General features: G+C 39.0%; 1 protein-coding gene across 1 annotated transcript in view; it reads left to right on the plus strand.

The window, feature by feature from the left end:
• EPG5 (ectopic P-granules autophagy protein 5 homolog (C. elegans)) overlaps nucleotides 1-16,413 on the plus strand; it is a 32,967-nt gene that overhangs the window by 14,637 nt on the left and 1,917 nt on the right. The window contains exons 4-12 of the mRNA XM_008594339.1: nucleotides 2,348-3,292; nucleotides 4,705-4,948; nucleotides 6,144-6,280; nucleotides 7,146-7,253; nucleotides 8,260-8,333; nucleotides 10,579-10,684; nucleotides 12,948-13,062; nucleotides 13,448-13,598; nucleotides 13,686-13,841. Coding sequence (XP_008592561.1) covers nucleotides 2,348-3,292; nucleotides 4,705-4,948; nucleotides 6,144-6,280; nucleotides 7,146-7,253; nucleotides 8,260-8,333; nucleotides 10,579-10,684; nucleotides 12,948-13,062; nucleotides 13,448-13,598; nucleotides 13,686-13,841 — 2,036 coding nt within the window. The remainder of the gene's footprint in view (nucleotides 1-2,347; nucleotides 3,293-4,704; nucleotides 4,949-6,143; nucleotides 6,281-7,145; nucleotides 7,254-8,259; nucleotides 8,334-10,578; nucleotides 10,685-12,947; nucleotides 13,063-13,447; nucleotides 13,599-13,685; nucleotides 13,842-16,413) is intronic.

Consider the following 16,413-nt stretch of genomic DNA (forward strand, 5'->3'; position numbering starts at 1 on the left):
TTATTAAGTCCTCCTTAATATCTTTCAACAATGTTTTGTAATATTCAGGGTACAAGTTTTTTTAAAATTTTTTTTTAATTTTTATTTTTTTTTCCTTTTTGTCTTTTTTCGTGTCCGGCAACGGATTGCAACCCTCAGTGTCGCGCCCGTCCCGGACCGGGACCAGCGATGGGATCGCACCCCTCGGTGTTGCGCCTGCCCCTTGCTCAGCCAGTGAGCGGGAACCGGTCTGTATGTGGGATCCGAACCCTCGACGGGAGTGCCGCCACGCTCCCAAGCGGCGCACTGTAGCAGTGCGCCACCGGGCCGGCCCCAGGGTACAAGTTTTACACTTGTTTTGCTCAATTTATCCCTAAGTACTTTGTTCTTTTTGTGCTATTATAAATGAAATTGTCTTGTTAATTTCATTTTCTGATTGTTCGATTCACTAAAATTTGGTGTCAGCCCAGACCAGTGCACCAACATTTCTCTCACTCTACTCACCATTTCTCCTCCTAGTTTTTTCTTTCTGACCTGCCAGTCAGAGAAACCTCTTTATTTTAGCAAGTGTGTTAAAAATCATCTCAGTGTAAATGGCCTACTTTTTCATTTTCTTACTAACACTTGTATAATATTTTCCTATTCATGATTTTAGGCAGTTTAACAAACTGATTTATACTAGATATGTATTATGTGGTTGACTTCTGAATCTGATATCCACAGTTCACAATGTGAAGTGATTTTGGAGGGACATATTGCTTCTTGAATCATTGTCATTTGTAAATCTTTTCTGGCCATGTTCATTTCAGCAGGCTGACCTCAAATTCCATTTCAAAAACGTTCAGCTTTTCTTTGTAATATATGAAGGCCCCATGTTTTTGGCTGTTAATTAATCTGTTGACTTTTTTTGCTGGACATTCAGAGCAGAATAATCTGAAATCACTTATAGCTATGTAACTGTCAAGTTTTTCTTCCTTAAAGTTTTGTAGTGAAAAAGAAGTATTTGAGTGATTTCAGTCAGGTTTTTAGTTTGTTTGAATGTAACAACTTCATTTAAGTGTTATTTTAATACTTCTGTAATGTTTTCTTTATTCAGCCTGGCTTCCTGTGTTAATGTAGTTTGTGTGTTAATGTCTGAGGTATTTTTTAAAACCATAATTTATTTTTTTAGTGGTTAATTATTCTGTGTTTTTGTTTTTTGAAGATAACTTTGGGTTTAGTGAAAAGTTGCAAATATAATACAGAGAGTTCTCATATACCCTTTACCCAGCATCCTCTTATGTAATCATCTTATGTAAGCATACATTCTATGGCATAGAGCATTTATCAAAACTAAGAAATTAGTGGTGGTACAATACTGTTAATTAAAATATAGAACGTATTGGATTTCACTTGTTTGTCCACTAATGTCCTTTTCCTGTTGTAGTATCCAGTCCAGGATCCCACAATGCATTTCGTTGTCATGTCTCTGTAGTTTCCTCCAGTCTCTGACAGTTTCTTGGTCTTGTCTTTTCTTTCAAAACCATAACACTTGACTTATTTTGTAGACTGTCCCTTAGTTTGGGTTTTTGTCTGGTGTTTTCTCATGATTAGATTGAGGTTAATCCATCATTGGGAAGGACACCACCGAGGTGATAGGCCTTCTTAGATATCATTATCAGGGAATGTCTGATGTCAGTATATATTACTGGGGATGTTAACCTTGATTACCTGGTTAAAGTATTGTCTGCCAGGATTCTCCACTGAAACTTACTATTTTCCTTCTCGTAATTACTGAATAGTATTTGGGAGAAGATACTTTCGAGACTGTGCAGATACCCTGTTTCTGCTTAATCTCACTCTTCCTCTCCTTAGCAACTATTGGTAGTTCTCACCTGTGGCAGTTACTGTGGTGCTCCAATGGCGATTTTCTATTTTTCCCATTCCTTCTACGTTTATCAATTGGAATTCTTCTATATGGAAGAGTGGTCACTTTTTGTTTATCTATTTATTCATTCAGGTAACTGTTTATGTCAGTGTGGGCTTCCTGGTTATTTTATTCTGTAGGTTATAATCCAGTACTGCAGTTGTTTGTTCATTGTTGCTCAAGTTGTTCCGACGTTTGCTGCCTGAATTTTGAGTGAATGTGTCAAGATGAAGAAAAATCTATTATGGCCTAAGTTACTTGACTGTTTTTCTGTTAGGATCAGACTAGAGAATCTCCAAATTCAACACACTCAAAATTGGATAATGTGAACTACAGAACACATGAAGTGAATTTAGGTTCCATTTGTTAAATGATAAAGTTCAGATTTTATATATAATTTAAAAATTCTTTATGCTGAAAGCATCAGTTATCATTATTTGACATAATAAATCTTGTTTTTAGGAAAAGAAGAAGTATGAAACCCTTCAGAGGGAAGAGTCTGAGGAAGTCTCACTTCCAAAAACCTCCAGAGAGCAGGAAATCCCTTCTTCAGCTTGTGAATTTAAAGGAGACCACCTGAAAGTGTTTACTGATTCCCAGCTCCAGAATGATACCAGTGGACAAAATGAAAGTGAAATGTTTGATGTACCACTCACCTCCTTAACTGTAAGCAGTGATGAGTCTGTAACATGTAACACGGAACCCCTGAAGGAAGGGGGAGAGGTCAGAGCCTATGCTGGAGACAATGCAATCAAGCCAAAGGTCGACCCTGGAGACAGTGTTGGAACTAAAGTAGAAACCCCCAAGAACTTTACAGAGGTAGAGGAAAATAGATTGGTACAATGTGGACCTTCAGAAAGCACACTGCAATCTAATTTTTCTTATACTCAGCAGGAAATGGAAAATTTACAAGTCAGAGAAACTCAGAATAGGAAAGAAGACAAACAAATCCTGGGTCATACTTCAGAGGTGCTACAGGATGTTGGCTTGCAGAGTTCTTGTGAAGCCAGACATGTTTTTCAGCCACCTAGAGTGAAGAAATTGTATCCTGGGTTACCAACTGAAATTTCTAGAGAAGTTCCAGCATTGGTGGCAGTGAAACCCTTCCTTTGTAGTGAGCGACTCTACCCAGAACTCCCATCTCAACCAGAACTAGTACCATTTACTAAAGAACAGCTAAAAATCTTGGAGCCCGGTTCATGGTTGGAAAATGTCGAGTCATATTTAGAAGAATTTGACAGCATGGCTCATCAGGACAGGCATGAGTTTTATGAGTTGCTTTTGAACTACTCTCGATGTAGGAAGCAACTGTTGCTGGCTGAAGCTGAGCTACTTACTCTGACATCTGATTGCCAAAATGCTAAAAGTCGGCTATGGCACTTTAAGGAGGAACAAATGTCTGTTCAGGTATTTTGACTACTGTTCTATAAAGCTTTCTGGAGCCTGGGGAATTTTTAGCAGAGCTGCTGTTCCTGTGATGCCGTCCAGGTTTAGAGTCTGCTTTTTACACCCACACCCTAGAGTCTCTTCTTACACCCACACCCTAGCCCAGAGTAGTACAGTGCAGCGATCATAAAGTCACATATCTGCAGGGCCCAGGCATGTAACCTGGAAGGTGAAGAGGCAGGGTGGGATAGTGGTCACTGGATAAGCTCATGCCTACTCAAGAGGGGCAGCCACTCTTGAGTTCTGGTTGATTGTTGCTGTGAGATTGTGATGGTCCAGAATTGCCACATCTTCTTATTTTTTTCCAGAAAAAGCTAGGAATCTGGATTTTTATGTGAGAGATCCGAATTTGTAAATGTTGGCAACTAATTACACACACACACACACACACACACAGTATAGACCAACAAATCATGTCTCCAGGTTAAATTGATATGTGAGAGATCCGAATTTGTAAATGTTGGCAACTAATTACACACACACACACACACACACACACACACACACACACACACACAGTATAGACCAACAAATCATGTCTCCAGGTTAAATTGAACTGGATCATAAGTTTGTGACCTTGGGTGTAATACCATGAACATCCAATGGGTAGAGAGTTTCAAGTTTGATTGGAGATGAAACAGGGAAGGCCATTAGATGCAGCCTTATGGAGGAGGCCAAGGTTACCATAAGCCATTTCATAGTGGTGTAGGAGGGATGGCAAGGAAGAGAAAGCTACTCTTGACAAGTTTGGCAGCAAAGGGAAGCTGGAGGAGATATTGGGGAGAAACACTTGATTCCTCCATCCTTAACCCTCATTTGTTTGGAGACCTGTATATCTCTTCATAGATAGGAAGGAGTCTGTGGAGAGGGAAACATTTGGAAATACTGAAAAAGAAAGGATAAAATCAAGAACACAGCTGGAGGAGTTAGCATTGGAAAGGAGAGGGGTTTCTTTCTTTTCAGCAGAACCACAAAGAATGATAACATCCAGAGATCTTATTAGATTTTGAGGTACCTTGAAATTGAGAGGAAACCACATTGGTCTCAATGTTCATAAGATAGAAAGTGAGATCATCAATCTTGAGAGTCTTAGGGGCAAGCTGTATTATTTTCTTGCACTCTTTCCTACTGACTTCTTAGGGTTATTCCTCCCTTCTCTGAACTTGTGATGTATTTGTGGTTGGCATTATACTCGTTGGCACCTGCTCATGTATTCTCTGGTATTGTTCTCTACACAGTAGTATTGTCTCCTTACCATGATTATAAGCTCTTTGAAGATGGTACTGAAGCCTATGTATCTTATATCTGCTGCCTGATTACTTCAAATGCAAAGAGTAACTGGTTTCATATTTTACCTGTTTTTCCACTGGAAGGGTATTTGTGCAGATCAAGTGAAAGTTTCTGGCTATCATCGCTACCAAAGAGTAGAGATGAATGAAAGTGCACTGGGGGAACTAAAGAAGCTATTTGATGCCAAATCTGAGCACCTCCACCAGACCCTGGCCCTTCATTCTTACACTTCCGTGCTCTCGAAGTTGCAAGTGGAGTCTTACATTTATGCGTTGCTCAATAGTTCAGCTGTTCTGAGATCTTTAGCAATTCATCAGCAAGGCCGAGGTGTGTAAGTAATGAAGGTCTCACTCTTTCTTGTGTTCTGAAATGAAAAAGGAATTCAGGGGTACAATCTGGTTGAATTGACTGTATGCTAATAGGTCCTATAAGGTAAAATTTGTGCTTGCAGTTTACCTTGCGTCCCCCAATGTAGGACTGAGATCTGCCTTAATGACGTTTCTTGGGAGCAGCTAGGTCTCCCTTCCCCACAGCTGTCATTCTCTCCTCCAGGATTCCAAAAAGCTCGCTATCATTAATGTCTCTGGCTGTTTTGGCTTATGTGTTCATTACCAACTCAAGTCCAAATGGAGTTTTTGATTCTAAAAAATCATTAATGTCTCTTGCTGTTTTGGCTTATGTGTTCATTACCAACTCAAGTCCAAATGGAGTTTTTGATTCTAAAAATAAAAATCAGAATGCTTTTTTATATCCTCTGTCTCTTGCACTTTAATTTTGCTTGTCCAGTTTGTTAGGCTGTTTTGTTTAATTTTCAACATAGGGTCTATAATGTTCTGAATTTTCCATCTTATTTTGGGTTCTAAGAAATTAGCCTTAACTATGTGACCTATATTAAGTATTAAATATGCTCATTGAATTATGTGATTTTTATTTCTGGGAGAGAGATTAGGATCCTTTAAAGTGAAATTCCATCCCCTTATCCCCTCACCCCTCCCTTGTTTTCTTAACTAATCAAAGAGCTGTGGGTAGGCCAGAGATTTACTGATTTTTTTTTTTTTTCTTTTTGCTGCTGGCCTGTATAAGGATAGAACCCTAGACCTTGGTGTTAACAGCACCATGCTCTAACCAACTGAGCTAACAGCCCTATTTTCAATAAAAAATAATAAATTATGATGAAATTGATTTTTGCTTGTTGAAATACTTCAAAATTAAATATTTTTTTGGTTTTTCTGTTTAGTAGCAATTCAAATATTTTGATCCAACTCTCTCATTGTATTTTTATCAGAACTAAATCTTTTTTTTCTTTTTTGGTGGCTGGCCTGTATGGGAATCTGAAACTGTAAGCTTAGTGTTATAACACTGTGCTCTAACCAACTGAGCTAACTGGCTAGCCCTCTGAACTCTGTTAAAAACCATCTGTTAGAGGGTTTTTTTGATTTGTTTGTTCTAAGCGAAGACACTAAAAATTCTTTCAAAAACCTCATTTATGTGCGACTCATTTAATTCTCTCTTTAATTCATAGCTTCTAAACAGGCAGAAAGCATTCCCTCTGATCTGTGTCAGCTGAAGGAGTGCATTAGTGTCTTATTCATGTTCACCAGGAGAGTTAATGAGGATACTCAGTTCCATGATGATATTCTTCTCTGGCTGCGGAAATTGGTAAGGAAACAGAAATAGACTAGTAGTCATTTAATTTCCTAATATTTAAGAATTATCTCTTATTTCAATGTATTTTTTCTTCAACAGCTGACCCATTTAATGGATTAATTAGTGACTTCTTTGATATGACATGGTAATAAATTCTTTGTCTAGTTCGTTATTGAGCACAAAGTGCTTTTCTAATAAACGTTGTATTAAGTGAACTCTGGCCTTCAACTTAGGAAGAAATGGGATTGGGGGAAGTATTCCAAAGTGAAGACTAAATGTGTATTCAGAATATTGGTATCTGATCTAAAGTTTTTCCTCATTCTTTTTGTCATCTGTGTTTAGTGTTGCACTTAATCATATTTAAAAAAATTTTTTTTTAAAGAGAAAGAAGAAAGGTATCAGGATTTGGAAAACTTAGGAAGGATGTTAGGTGTATTACAGAGGGGGTGGGTATTTGTTTATTGGTTTTGTTTCTCAATGGTGCTGCCTTGGGTACTTTTTTTACGTTTAGACTAGAGTTCTTAAATATTGGGTGATGTTCCAAGCATACAATTTAGACTTGAAAAATTATTACTAATTAAGAATAAACTACTTAGGTTGTATCTATTCACTTGTGGCCAGGAACGTTAATGATTTGTAATTTGCCAGAAAATAAAAATTAGATTTGCAGAGAAACTACTTATGGTGTTGTCATGGTACTTGTGAGTTCATAGGCCTCTGTGTGCTAGAAACTCAACCAGCAAATAGTATATCTTATGTCTGGTTACTACTCTTAGAGATTTCATGTATTTAAACATTGAATAAATGACTTTACTAGACCCCTTGATAAATTATTCTGATTTTTAAGTAATGAGACCATATGTTCTTTATTGTTCAGGTAACAGTGTTACAAAGAGTTGGCTGTCCAGGAGATCACCTTTTTCTTCTAAACCATATACTTCGATGCCCAGCTGGTGTTAGTAAATGGGCTGTTCCTTTCATCCAGGTATAATGAATGGCCTTCTGATTCTGAAGAAGGTGGAGTAGAGGTTTTATTAGACATTTTTCATGAAGAAATTGCTTAAAAAAAAAGTACTTAAAAATACTGATATAAAATAAAATTCTTAAAATATACCCAGTATATATTTGTAAGAGTTTTATGCAGAAACCGCCCATAAATGATGATATGATAGAATTGCACAAGTTCAGTTGTAGTATGGTGTGATAGATTCAAAGTACTTAAAAATACTGATATAAAATAAAATTCTTAAAATATACCCAGTATATATTTGTAAGAGTTTTATGCAGAAACCACCCATAAATGATGATATGATAGAATTGCACAAGTTCAGTTGTAGTATGGTGTGATAGATTCAGTAGTATTTAATTCTATAAAATTTCTGTGCAGGAAGGTTCACCAGGACTTTTTTCTGTAGTATTCAACACAGCTTCCTAAATTAATCCATTTCATACCACGATTGGTATAGGTAAAACAAAACCCACCAGAATGTTAAAGTTCTTTGATACTAGACGAAATCTCAGATCTGTGTGATCAACTCTCATATACTTAGGAGGTGACTATGTAGTTAATAGTTTCTCCTCTCTGCTGCTTGCCTTTGGTCACTTTGTTACTCTTAGCAGCCATTCAGAAGGGCAGAAGCCACAATGTATGCTAAGTTCAACTTCTTCCTTTTTCCTCTTTAGTATTTCTGGTGGCAAAACGTCAGTATTTTTAGGTAGAAGGAGGATTTTTGGTTTCTTTTTGGATTAAAGTAGCAGTACTGTCCTTCATCCCATATTGTTGCAGGTAATTGATGTAAACTGCTCGGCTGCCTCTAGTCTTTGGTACAGCCCAGTCAGTGTTGCCAGGTAACCCATGAGCTGTGTCTCACTCTCATGGATTAGGTGCCAGTTTCAGCTTCGTGCTCTTTTGTTAGAATGCTTGTGAACTAAGATTATGGACGCTTGGGTTATTGGTTTCTACAGTATACTTTTTCCTTTTCTGATTTCAGATCAAAGTGTTGAATAACCCATCAGGGGTCTTCCATTTTATGCAGTCCCTTGCCCTGCTGATGTCTCCTGTTAAGTAAGTGTGGAAGAGCTTTCTTTGTGTAGTAGAAATCAAAATGCTTCTTTCTGTTTAAGAATTGGCTTCTTAAACTGCACAGATCCAAAGAAGAACTGCTGAGGGAAGTGTTGGCATTCTAGAATTTAACATTGCAGATTTTCTTTGGATTTTTTACCCCTTGTTCTAAAGTCACCCTTTTAACTGCATATGTATAAACAATTATCCTTCTTTAGGTCCCTTTTTACAGGGTTTGTCTCTCTTGTCATATATGCCATTTAAAAGGTGCCATAGACAGAAAAGATGACCCATTTCTTAGAAGAAGAGATTTAATGCCAGAAGAAGAAAACAGAGTCAAAGAGATTTAAGTGCTAAGTTTTGAAGCTATGATTGATGCAATAAAAAGGAGGAGAATAAAGAGTTGAGTGGAGTAGTCTGAGCGGGTTCCGTGGTAGATGACCTGGGTTTGAAGAATGGATAGGATTTCAGAAGAGGAGGAGTAGGGAGGGCATGTAGGTGGGGAGAACAGAGTGATTAAAGGTGCAAATGCAGGTTCGGATATCTGTGCAGAGGACAGGTAGGAGCTCAGCTTGGCTGGGATGAAGGCATGCAGGAGATGGTAATAAAGATGAATAACCCGGGTGGGTTGGATTGCAGAAGTCCTTGATATTAGAGTAAAGGAATCTATGGTCTTGTCTTTGTAGCAATTGAGGGTTTTTGAGCAGGGGTAAAAGTTGTATTTAAGGAAGATTAGGATAGACTGAAGGAAGAAGAAGAATGTGTACTTCTGCTTGAATGGTTACAAACATCTGGCTCTTCTGGCTCTGGAACCCAGCCAAGCATCAAGAGAGCACATTCTTGATTGGGGGAGAAGGCAGGGTCTGTGTGTAAGTGACCCTAAACAGTGTTACCACCACTGGCTCTTAGGTCCTAGAAAGCCTGTCTACTTCCAGGTCTGAATTGGGGTAATGGTAGTGGGAAAAAGAAGGGGAACCTAATGATCATCTTCCCAGGAAAAGATTTAGTAGATGATTGAGTAAAGAATGTGGGAAAGAAATGGGTCAGACATAACTCTGGACTTCTGAGTCCAAGTGACTGAGATTGTACTAGTAGCCCTAACAGGAAAGACAGAAAGGAGAGCTGTATGGTAAGGAGGAAAATTTGAAGTTATTGATGCATACAAATGGATGCATACTAGGGGACATCTGGAGTTCAGGACTGGAGCTCTTAAGGTAGAAAGGACAGCACTAGAGCAATGGAGCTGGAAGTCATGGGAGAAAGAAAGTTCCTGGTTAAAGATAGGAGTGGAAGAATTTTCAGGGTCAAGGCAGAGAGGAAAGAACAGAGGACTGAGAACTGGGTTGTGTTCTAAGAGAAGAAACTTTTCCTGGTTACACCTGCTCATCAGATCTACCTGACACCTTGTGAAAGCCTGGCTGGCAGGAATTCTCCCAGCTTCCTTTCCCTTACTGCCTGGGTGCATGGGACTGCTCCTACACATGGCAGATATGATTTGACTCACAAGTGTTTTTGCATTTTGTTTTTGTACTTTTTACCCCTAAACAATCTTTTGCATTATGGGTGGATTAACCTATTTTATTCGATAAGGCATGTTTCCCTGGTAACACTTTGTAAGCCTAGTTTGAGTTAAGGTACTGCAGCAATCCATATGAGGGTATTTCAGAAAGTTAAGGGGAAAAGTAGAATTGAAAAATAATATGAATCTTTTCATGAACTTTTTGAAGTACTCATATGTGTTGAGGTCCCACTGTGTACCAGGAACTTTGTTGGTATAACTGCTTTCCTGCAAATACTCATTACTAATTTATCTTTTTTTTTTTTTTTTTTTGGGGGCTGGGGGGTACAGGGATCCAAACCCTTGACCTTGGTGTTATCAGCACCATGTTCTCCCAAGCATGCCAACGGCCAGCCCCCATCATTACTAATTTAGAACTATAGTGTGAGTAGTTCTCCATCAAAAATTAGTGAGGTTTTAGCCTTTTTGTATTTCTTATTTACTTATTTAAACCATTTGAAGAGTGGGTCGATGTCTGACTCTTCTTCACTAATTTAGAACTATGGTGTGAGTAGTTCTCCATCAAAAATTAGTGAGGTTTTAGCCTCTTTGTATTTCTTATTTACTTATTTAAACCATTTGAAGAGTGGGTCGATGTCTGACTCTTCTTCAGAGTGAGTATATGATCCAAAATGCACTTGTGGTGCTTTCTATGTTTATGTGAGTGGAGTGATTTCCCTTTTCCTTTAGAAATCGAGCAGAGTTTATGTGCCACATGAAGCCCGGTGAACGGAAGCCATCCTCCTCGGAGCCAATGTCTGGGACTTGGACACTAGTAGATGAGGGAGGAGAAGAGGTAACTTGTCCTGTCTGCCTCTATGTTGATTCGAAGCTCATTTTTGAGCTCTTCTTATGTGCCAGGTATTGTTCTAAGTACTTTTCACGTATTGTCTCATTTAATTTTTCCAACAACCAGATGAGGTAAGGACTATTGTGATCCCCATTTTACAGATGAGGAAACTAATGTACAGGGGGGTGAAGTAACTTGTCATTGGTCAAATGTGGAGCCTTTAGAGCCTGTGCTTTGAGCCAGTGTGCTATGGTGCCATCCTTCTCTAGATTATCCTTCTCTTCAGTTGGAATTATTTGGAACCTGGAAATCAAATACAGCCATATTATGTAAAATTTTATATTAGGAATTTCTTTTATGTAGTAACTAGTTTCTGGAGGTGGGGTAAAGGAGTCCTACCTACAGATGATCTGAATCTGAATAATAAAGAGCTGGAGCTTACCAGGGTTCTACCTTAACTTCTATAAACTTCTTATCCAGATATTATTTGACTGTTTTTTTTTTTTTTGATGGTTGGCGAGTACAGGGATCCTAACCCTTGACCTTGGTGTTATAACACCACGCTTCAACCAGCTGAGGTAACTGGCCAGTCCCCAGATCTCATTTGGAAGGTAGAAGATGGTTCTCTGTTTTTGGTGAGAATCTAATGATCAAAAATTCATCTTCTTGAGATAATACTTGTTAATTTTTCTTTGTACTTCACACATGGTTGTGTATTTGTAAGGAATTTTTCCTCCAGCTAATTAGCAGCACTAGTGCTTTTTTCTGGTCCAAATCCTGATTTGATATTCTTATCTGGTATAGCTAGCAATTGGATTTACTAAAATCCCTCACTTTAAAAGGAGTTGAAAGTGTGCAGCAGACAGTTCTCAGAACGACAGCCATGACAGCTGTGGGGATCATGTCTGTGTATTTCCTCAATGGCTCATTCAGAATGGAGACCCTCCTTCACAATCGTTTACTCCTATTGAGACTTGCAGGAGGTGGTGAGATGGTGATAAATGATGTGGATGTGCAAATACTTTTGCTAGAAACTGAGCAGTTGTCCTGAAGAGAACTTCTCGGGAGCTGGTACAAATTGGCCTTTTAGAGATTGTGGTGGAGTAATTTGTTTTTTTTTTTTCAGAGTGGTCTTTCTTGAGAGAGAAGTCTTTTTTTCTGGTAGGTTTCCTGCATTTAATCCCAGACACAGATAGTGATTAAGGACGCTGCATTGTTGTCTGGCTCATGCTTATCACTCACTCAGTGTTGAGTAAATTCAAGAACTTGGGAAGTAGATGAGAAGGTTGGGAGTGATGTTGAATCAGAAAAGGCTGTGGGAGGAAGGCATTCTTGATTATCCACATCTGGGGTTTCTCAGCACGAGCCAGGTCTTAGAATCAGTCACCTGTACAACTTATAAACCTTGTCCAGGTCCACACCCAGACATCCAGATGTTTTAAAGCCTCCCTGTTGATTTTAATATACAGCCAGAGTTGAGAACTGCTGCTCTAGAGTTTCTAAGGCTCTTGTATGTTAGCCATTTGGACACATAAGAGGGTATAAATGAGTGGCTTAAAGAAATTATGAATGAATTGCATTAGTCCCTTGTTGAAATTGATACAGTCTTCAAGTTCTAAGGAACTTTTTGCATCCTTCCCTTTTGAGTGTAGGATATCTTAGGACAAAAGTCAGCTTGGTTTCTAAAGTGACTTTAATGCTCTGTATCAAACAAAAAGACCCCGAAGACTTCCCATATATAATCTCTGTATGACCACTGTTATTTTTATCCTGCTTTTAGTATCACTTCACTTCTTTTATCACATGGAACTTCAATAACTGGTAGCAAATACTAATTGCTTCTTCACGAGTGTGTTGAGTACTACAGTAGACCTTGATTTTGATGGAAGAGAATTGCAGCTAAAATAATTTGGACTCTAGGACATGGTACTTTAATTGATGTTGTCAGAGCACTGAGCCGTATCATAAGGTTCTCACTCTAGAGGATTTTTTTTTTCTCTCTTCTTTGGGATGGAAATTTAATGAGAACAGTTTCAGCACCCGAAGAATGGACATGACCCAGATACATATAAAGTTGTGCTTACAATTTCAGGGGATTTACAGGCTATCTGTGGAACCGAGATTGTAAATTTCTGTCCTGATGGAAAAGTCCGTGAAGATTGTTGAGTCTGTGTGCCATTGAGACCTGTGATAATTTAGCTTCTGTTGCTCTTGACTGTAGTGTGGTCTGAAGAAATCAGCTGACATACTTTTTCATCTATTCCCTCAGGATGAAGACCCAGAGACAAGTTGGATTCTGCTTAATGAAGATGACTTGGTTATCCTTTTATCACAGTTTCCATTTCATGAACTCTTTCAACATCTTCTTGGGTTTAAAACAAAAGGTAGATTAGTTTCTTTTGCCATATATAAAATGTGGTAGTGGCAAGCTCAAACAGAAACTCTGCATGAAGTCTTACTTCATGTGTAGGCTCCTGATCCAGATTTTCCTGTGCCCAGCTCCTCTAGAGCTTCCTTTCTCTTGAGCTTCTAATTTCCCACATAGTGCTTAAATGTGAGAAGTCCAGCAAGCTTACACATAGCCCAGCTTAAATACATTCTTTTTAGTTTTGCACTTTGTCTCAAGTTTCCTCTTTCATGTTGATATAGGAGCCAGAGTAATGGGCTTGTTAATTCCTTTCCATCTTGGCTTTATTTCCTCATTAAAGTATCTTTCAGTGTTTTTTCATAGTATTTATAATTTTTTCCTTTTATCTTATTAACTTTTAGGTGATTATTTACCTGAAACAGCAAGACCTCAAGAGATGATGAAAATTTTTGCCTTCGCCAACTCGTTAGTAGAACTTCTGGCTGTGGGGTTAGAAACCTTTAATAGAGCACGCTATAGGCAGTTTGTGAAACGAATAGGTTACATGATCAGGTAACAACTGTTGTTGGTCCATCTGTCTCTGTGGTGAGTTTGAGTGAAAGTGGAGAAAAGCCTGATTATGTCTTTCTTTATGCTCAGGATGACCCTTGGTTATGTGAGTGACCATTGGGCACAATATGTGAGCCATAACCCGGGCTCAGGATTGGCCTTGCAGCCTTACTCCATGGAAAAACTCCAGGTTGAATTTGATGAGCTGTTTTTGAGGGCTGTCTTACATGTGCTGAAAGCCAAAAGGTAATATATATGATGATAACGAACTGGTGAGAAATAACTTCTTGGCTAGTAAGAAAGATTGGAATAAAAGTCATTGACTGAAGTAGTAAAGTTCATCTGTTTCTTAGCTTGGGAAAATTCTTGGGCCTTAGTTTCCTAATCCTTAGTGTACCCCTTGTCGACTGAAATGATCTCTCTTTTAGGTTTCTTTCTATCTTAAAATAACTCAGTTATGATCTCAGTTTTGCCACCCTGAATTTTTGGGCAGCCTTGAACAGGGGAAGACAAGGGTAAATTCTATTACAGTAACCCAACTACAGTGCTTACAGTGAGGCATGGTAGGTGTTCAGTACATACAAATGATTTGCTGATCATTGTTCAAGTTGTTTAACTGTAAGGATTTTAAGGTCTAGGAATGTCATGGATCTTTGTCCCCTGTCTTGGCTGTGTAAATGCTGTCTTCTGATCATACCTTCTGTGTTGCTGCTCACAGCTTAGGATGCCTTTGAAATAGAGGCAGGGGCACAGCTGAGCATCCTGCATTGCCTTCCCTGAGCTTCTGGCCACGGGTAGGAGCCGGTTCTGCTGCATGATTGTGCCCTCCACTAGGAGATGTGGGCCGGCCTCCAACCCCACCCAGCTCTACTCGTGAACTGCTAGCTCTCCCCCACTTTTGCCCTCTCTTCAGCTAGCTGTCTGTACTCCCTCTTGCCATGAAGCTCGTAGCTATAGACCTTGATTTATTGTGTGTTGTTTAGTGAGTTTGAGTCTTGATCTGCCATTTACTGTTACTTTGGGCAGGTCACTTGATATTTGTAGTCTCATTTTCTTCATTTAAAAAATGGAGATGATAACGATACTACTGTTCCATCATCCTCATGGATATGTTAGGATAAACTGTGGTAATGTGTAGAAATGCGCTTTAAACCATAAAAGACTTTTCAAATGTGAGTGGTGGCAGTTCTTGGGTGGTTTCAGATGAAGAACAAGGTAATTTAGAGACTGGGCGACAGATCAGGACTCCTTAGCTAAGTGTTAACCACTTTAAGGCTCTCAGAAGGCATGGGTCTAATGTAAATAGAACTTGGGCATAGAAATTTATCTTTAGATTACTCTTGTTACATATATACCATAAATTTGGTGATCTCATGAGATGCACCAAATCCCATGCAGAATTGTGCCAGGAAGTCAGTGCAGTAGTACCTGCCTGCTGAAGCTGGCATGGTGCGTAGGAAGAGTCTTCCATCTCGGATCTTCTATCACTCATTCTTGTGCTTGTTTAGCTGAGAGGCAAAGCCCTCTTCCTAGTTACTTACTAGGGTTTATATATTGAGCTGTGAACCCTACTTATACATATGTATATATAATTCACAAAGATAATTGTTTTAAATTTTAAAATTGAGAGCTACTGTTCTTGAGCATAACTTATTTTATTTTTTTTTGTGACCGGTAAGGGGATCGTAACCCTTGGCTTGGTGTCGCCTGCACCGCGCTCAGCCAGTGAGCGCACCGGCCATCCCTATGTAGGATCCGAACCGATGGCCTCGGTGCTCCCAGCGCCGCTGTGCTCCCAGCGCCACACTCTCCCGAGTGAGCCATGGGTTCAGCCCAAGCATAACTTATTTTAGAAAATAAATTATATAAGAAAAAATATTTAAAATCATGAAATTTAAATTTATTTGGCATTCCGGTGGAAACTTTTGACAGTACAATCCCCTCAACCTGAGCAAAACAAAACCAAAAGACAGACAACAAAAACCTAAGCCAGACTTACTGCATGCCTGCCATATAGGGAATTTTGTAGCCTGAAATATACCCTGTTTTGTGACGTTACTTTTAAGCTTTTGCATTTTCTCTTCATTGTCTTGGGATCCATTTTAGAGCAGCATCAGGTCCCATGGGAGATGTTAGGGTAATTATTTAATAAGATAGAAGCCTGCCACACTTGAACTTAAAAATTTCTTTAATCTTGCTCAGAAGTGTAGCTGTTGCTTTTCCAGGATCTGGGTCAGTGTGGGTTTGGGCCACCAGTAGCCTGCCTGGATTCATAGATGTGTACTATGCATATCTTTTGTGCTATTCCTTTCTTTTTTCTTTTTCTTTTATTAAACTTGATTTATTCGTAATTGGTTAATTTGTAGTTATGCCCAAATTATAGCAACAGTTCTTAGTACCTCACTGTTTTTTAAAAAATATTTTTACTATTACGATAAAATTCACACACGGTTTTAATAAGCATCTATTGAGTGTGTTGATTGTTTTCGAGATACTGGTTTAGCTACCAGATAATTAAAATACAATGCTCTAGTTATAGACTGGTTTATGTAAAGATGAACAAGACCTGGTTTCTGCTCTCAAATTGCTGGTAAGCAGGTATGGCTACATAAATTACAGTACTGCAAGATATTTCTCATAGTGTGGTTTAAGAATCACTTGAGTCTGGGCCAACCCCATGGCTCACTCGGGAGAGTGCTGCGCTGGGAGCACAGTGGTGCTTCCGCCGCGGGTTTGGATCCTATATAGGGATGGCTGGTGCGCTCACTGGCTGAGCATGGTGCAGGCAACACCAAGCCAATGGTTGCGATCCCCTTAC

Source organism: Galeopterus variegatus, unplaced genomic scaffold (genome assembly GCF_000696425.1).
Source record: "Galeopterus variegatus unplaced genomic scaffold, G_variegatus-3.0.2 Scaffold10595, whole genome shotgun sequence".
In the NCBI taxonomy this organism is placed as follows: Eukaryota; Metazoa; Chordata; class Mammalia; order Dermoptera; family Cynocephalidae; genus Galeopterus; species Galeopterus variegatus.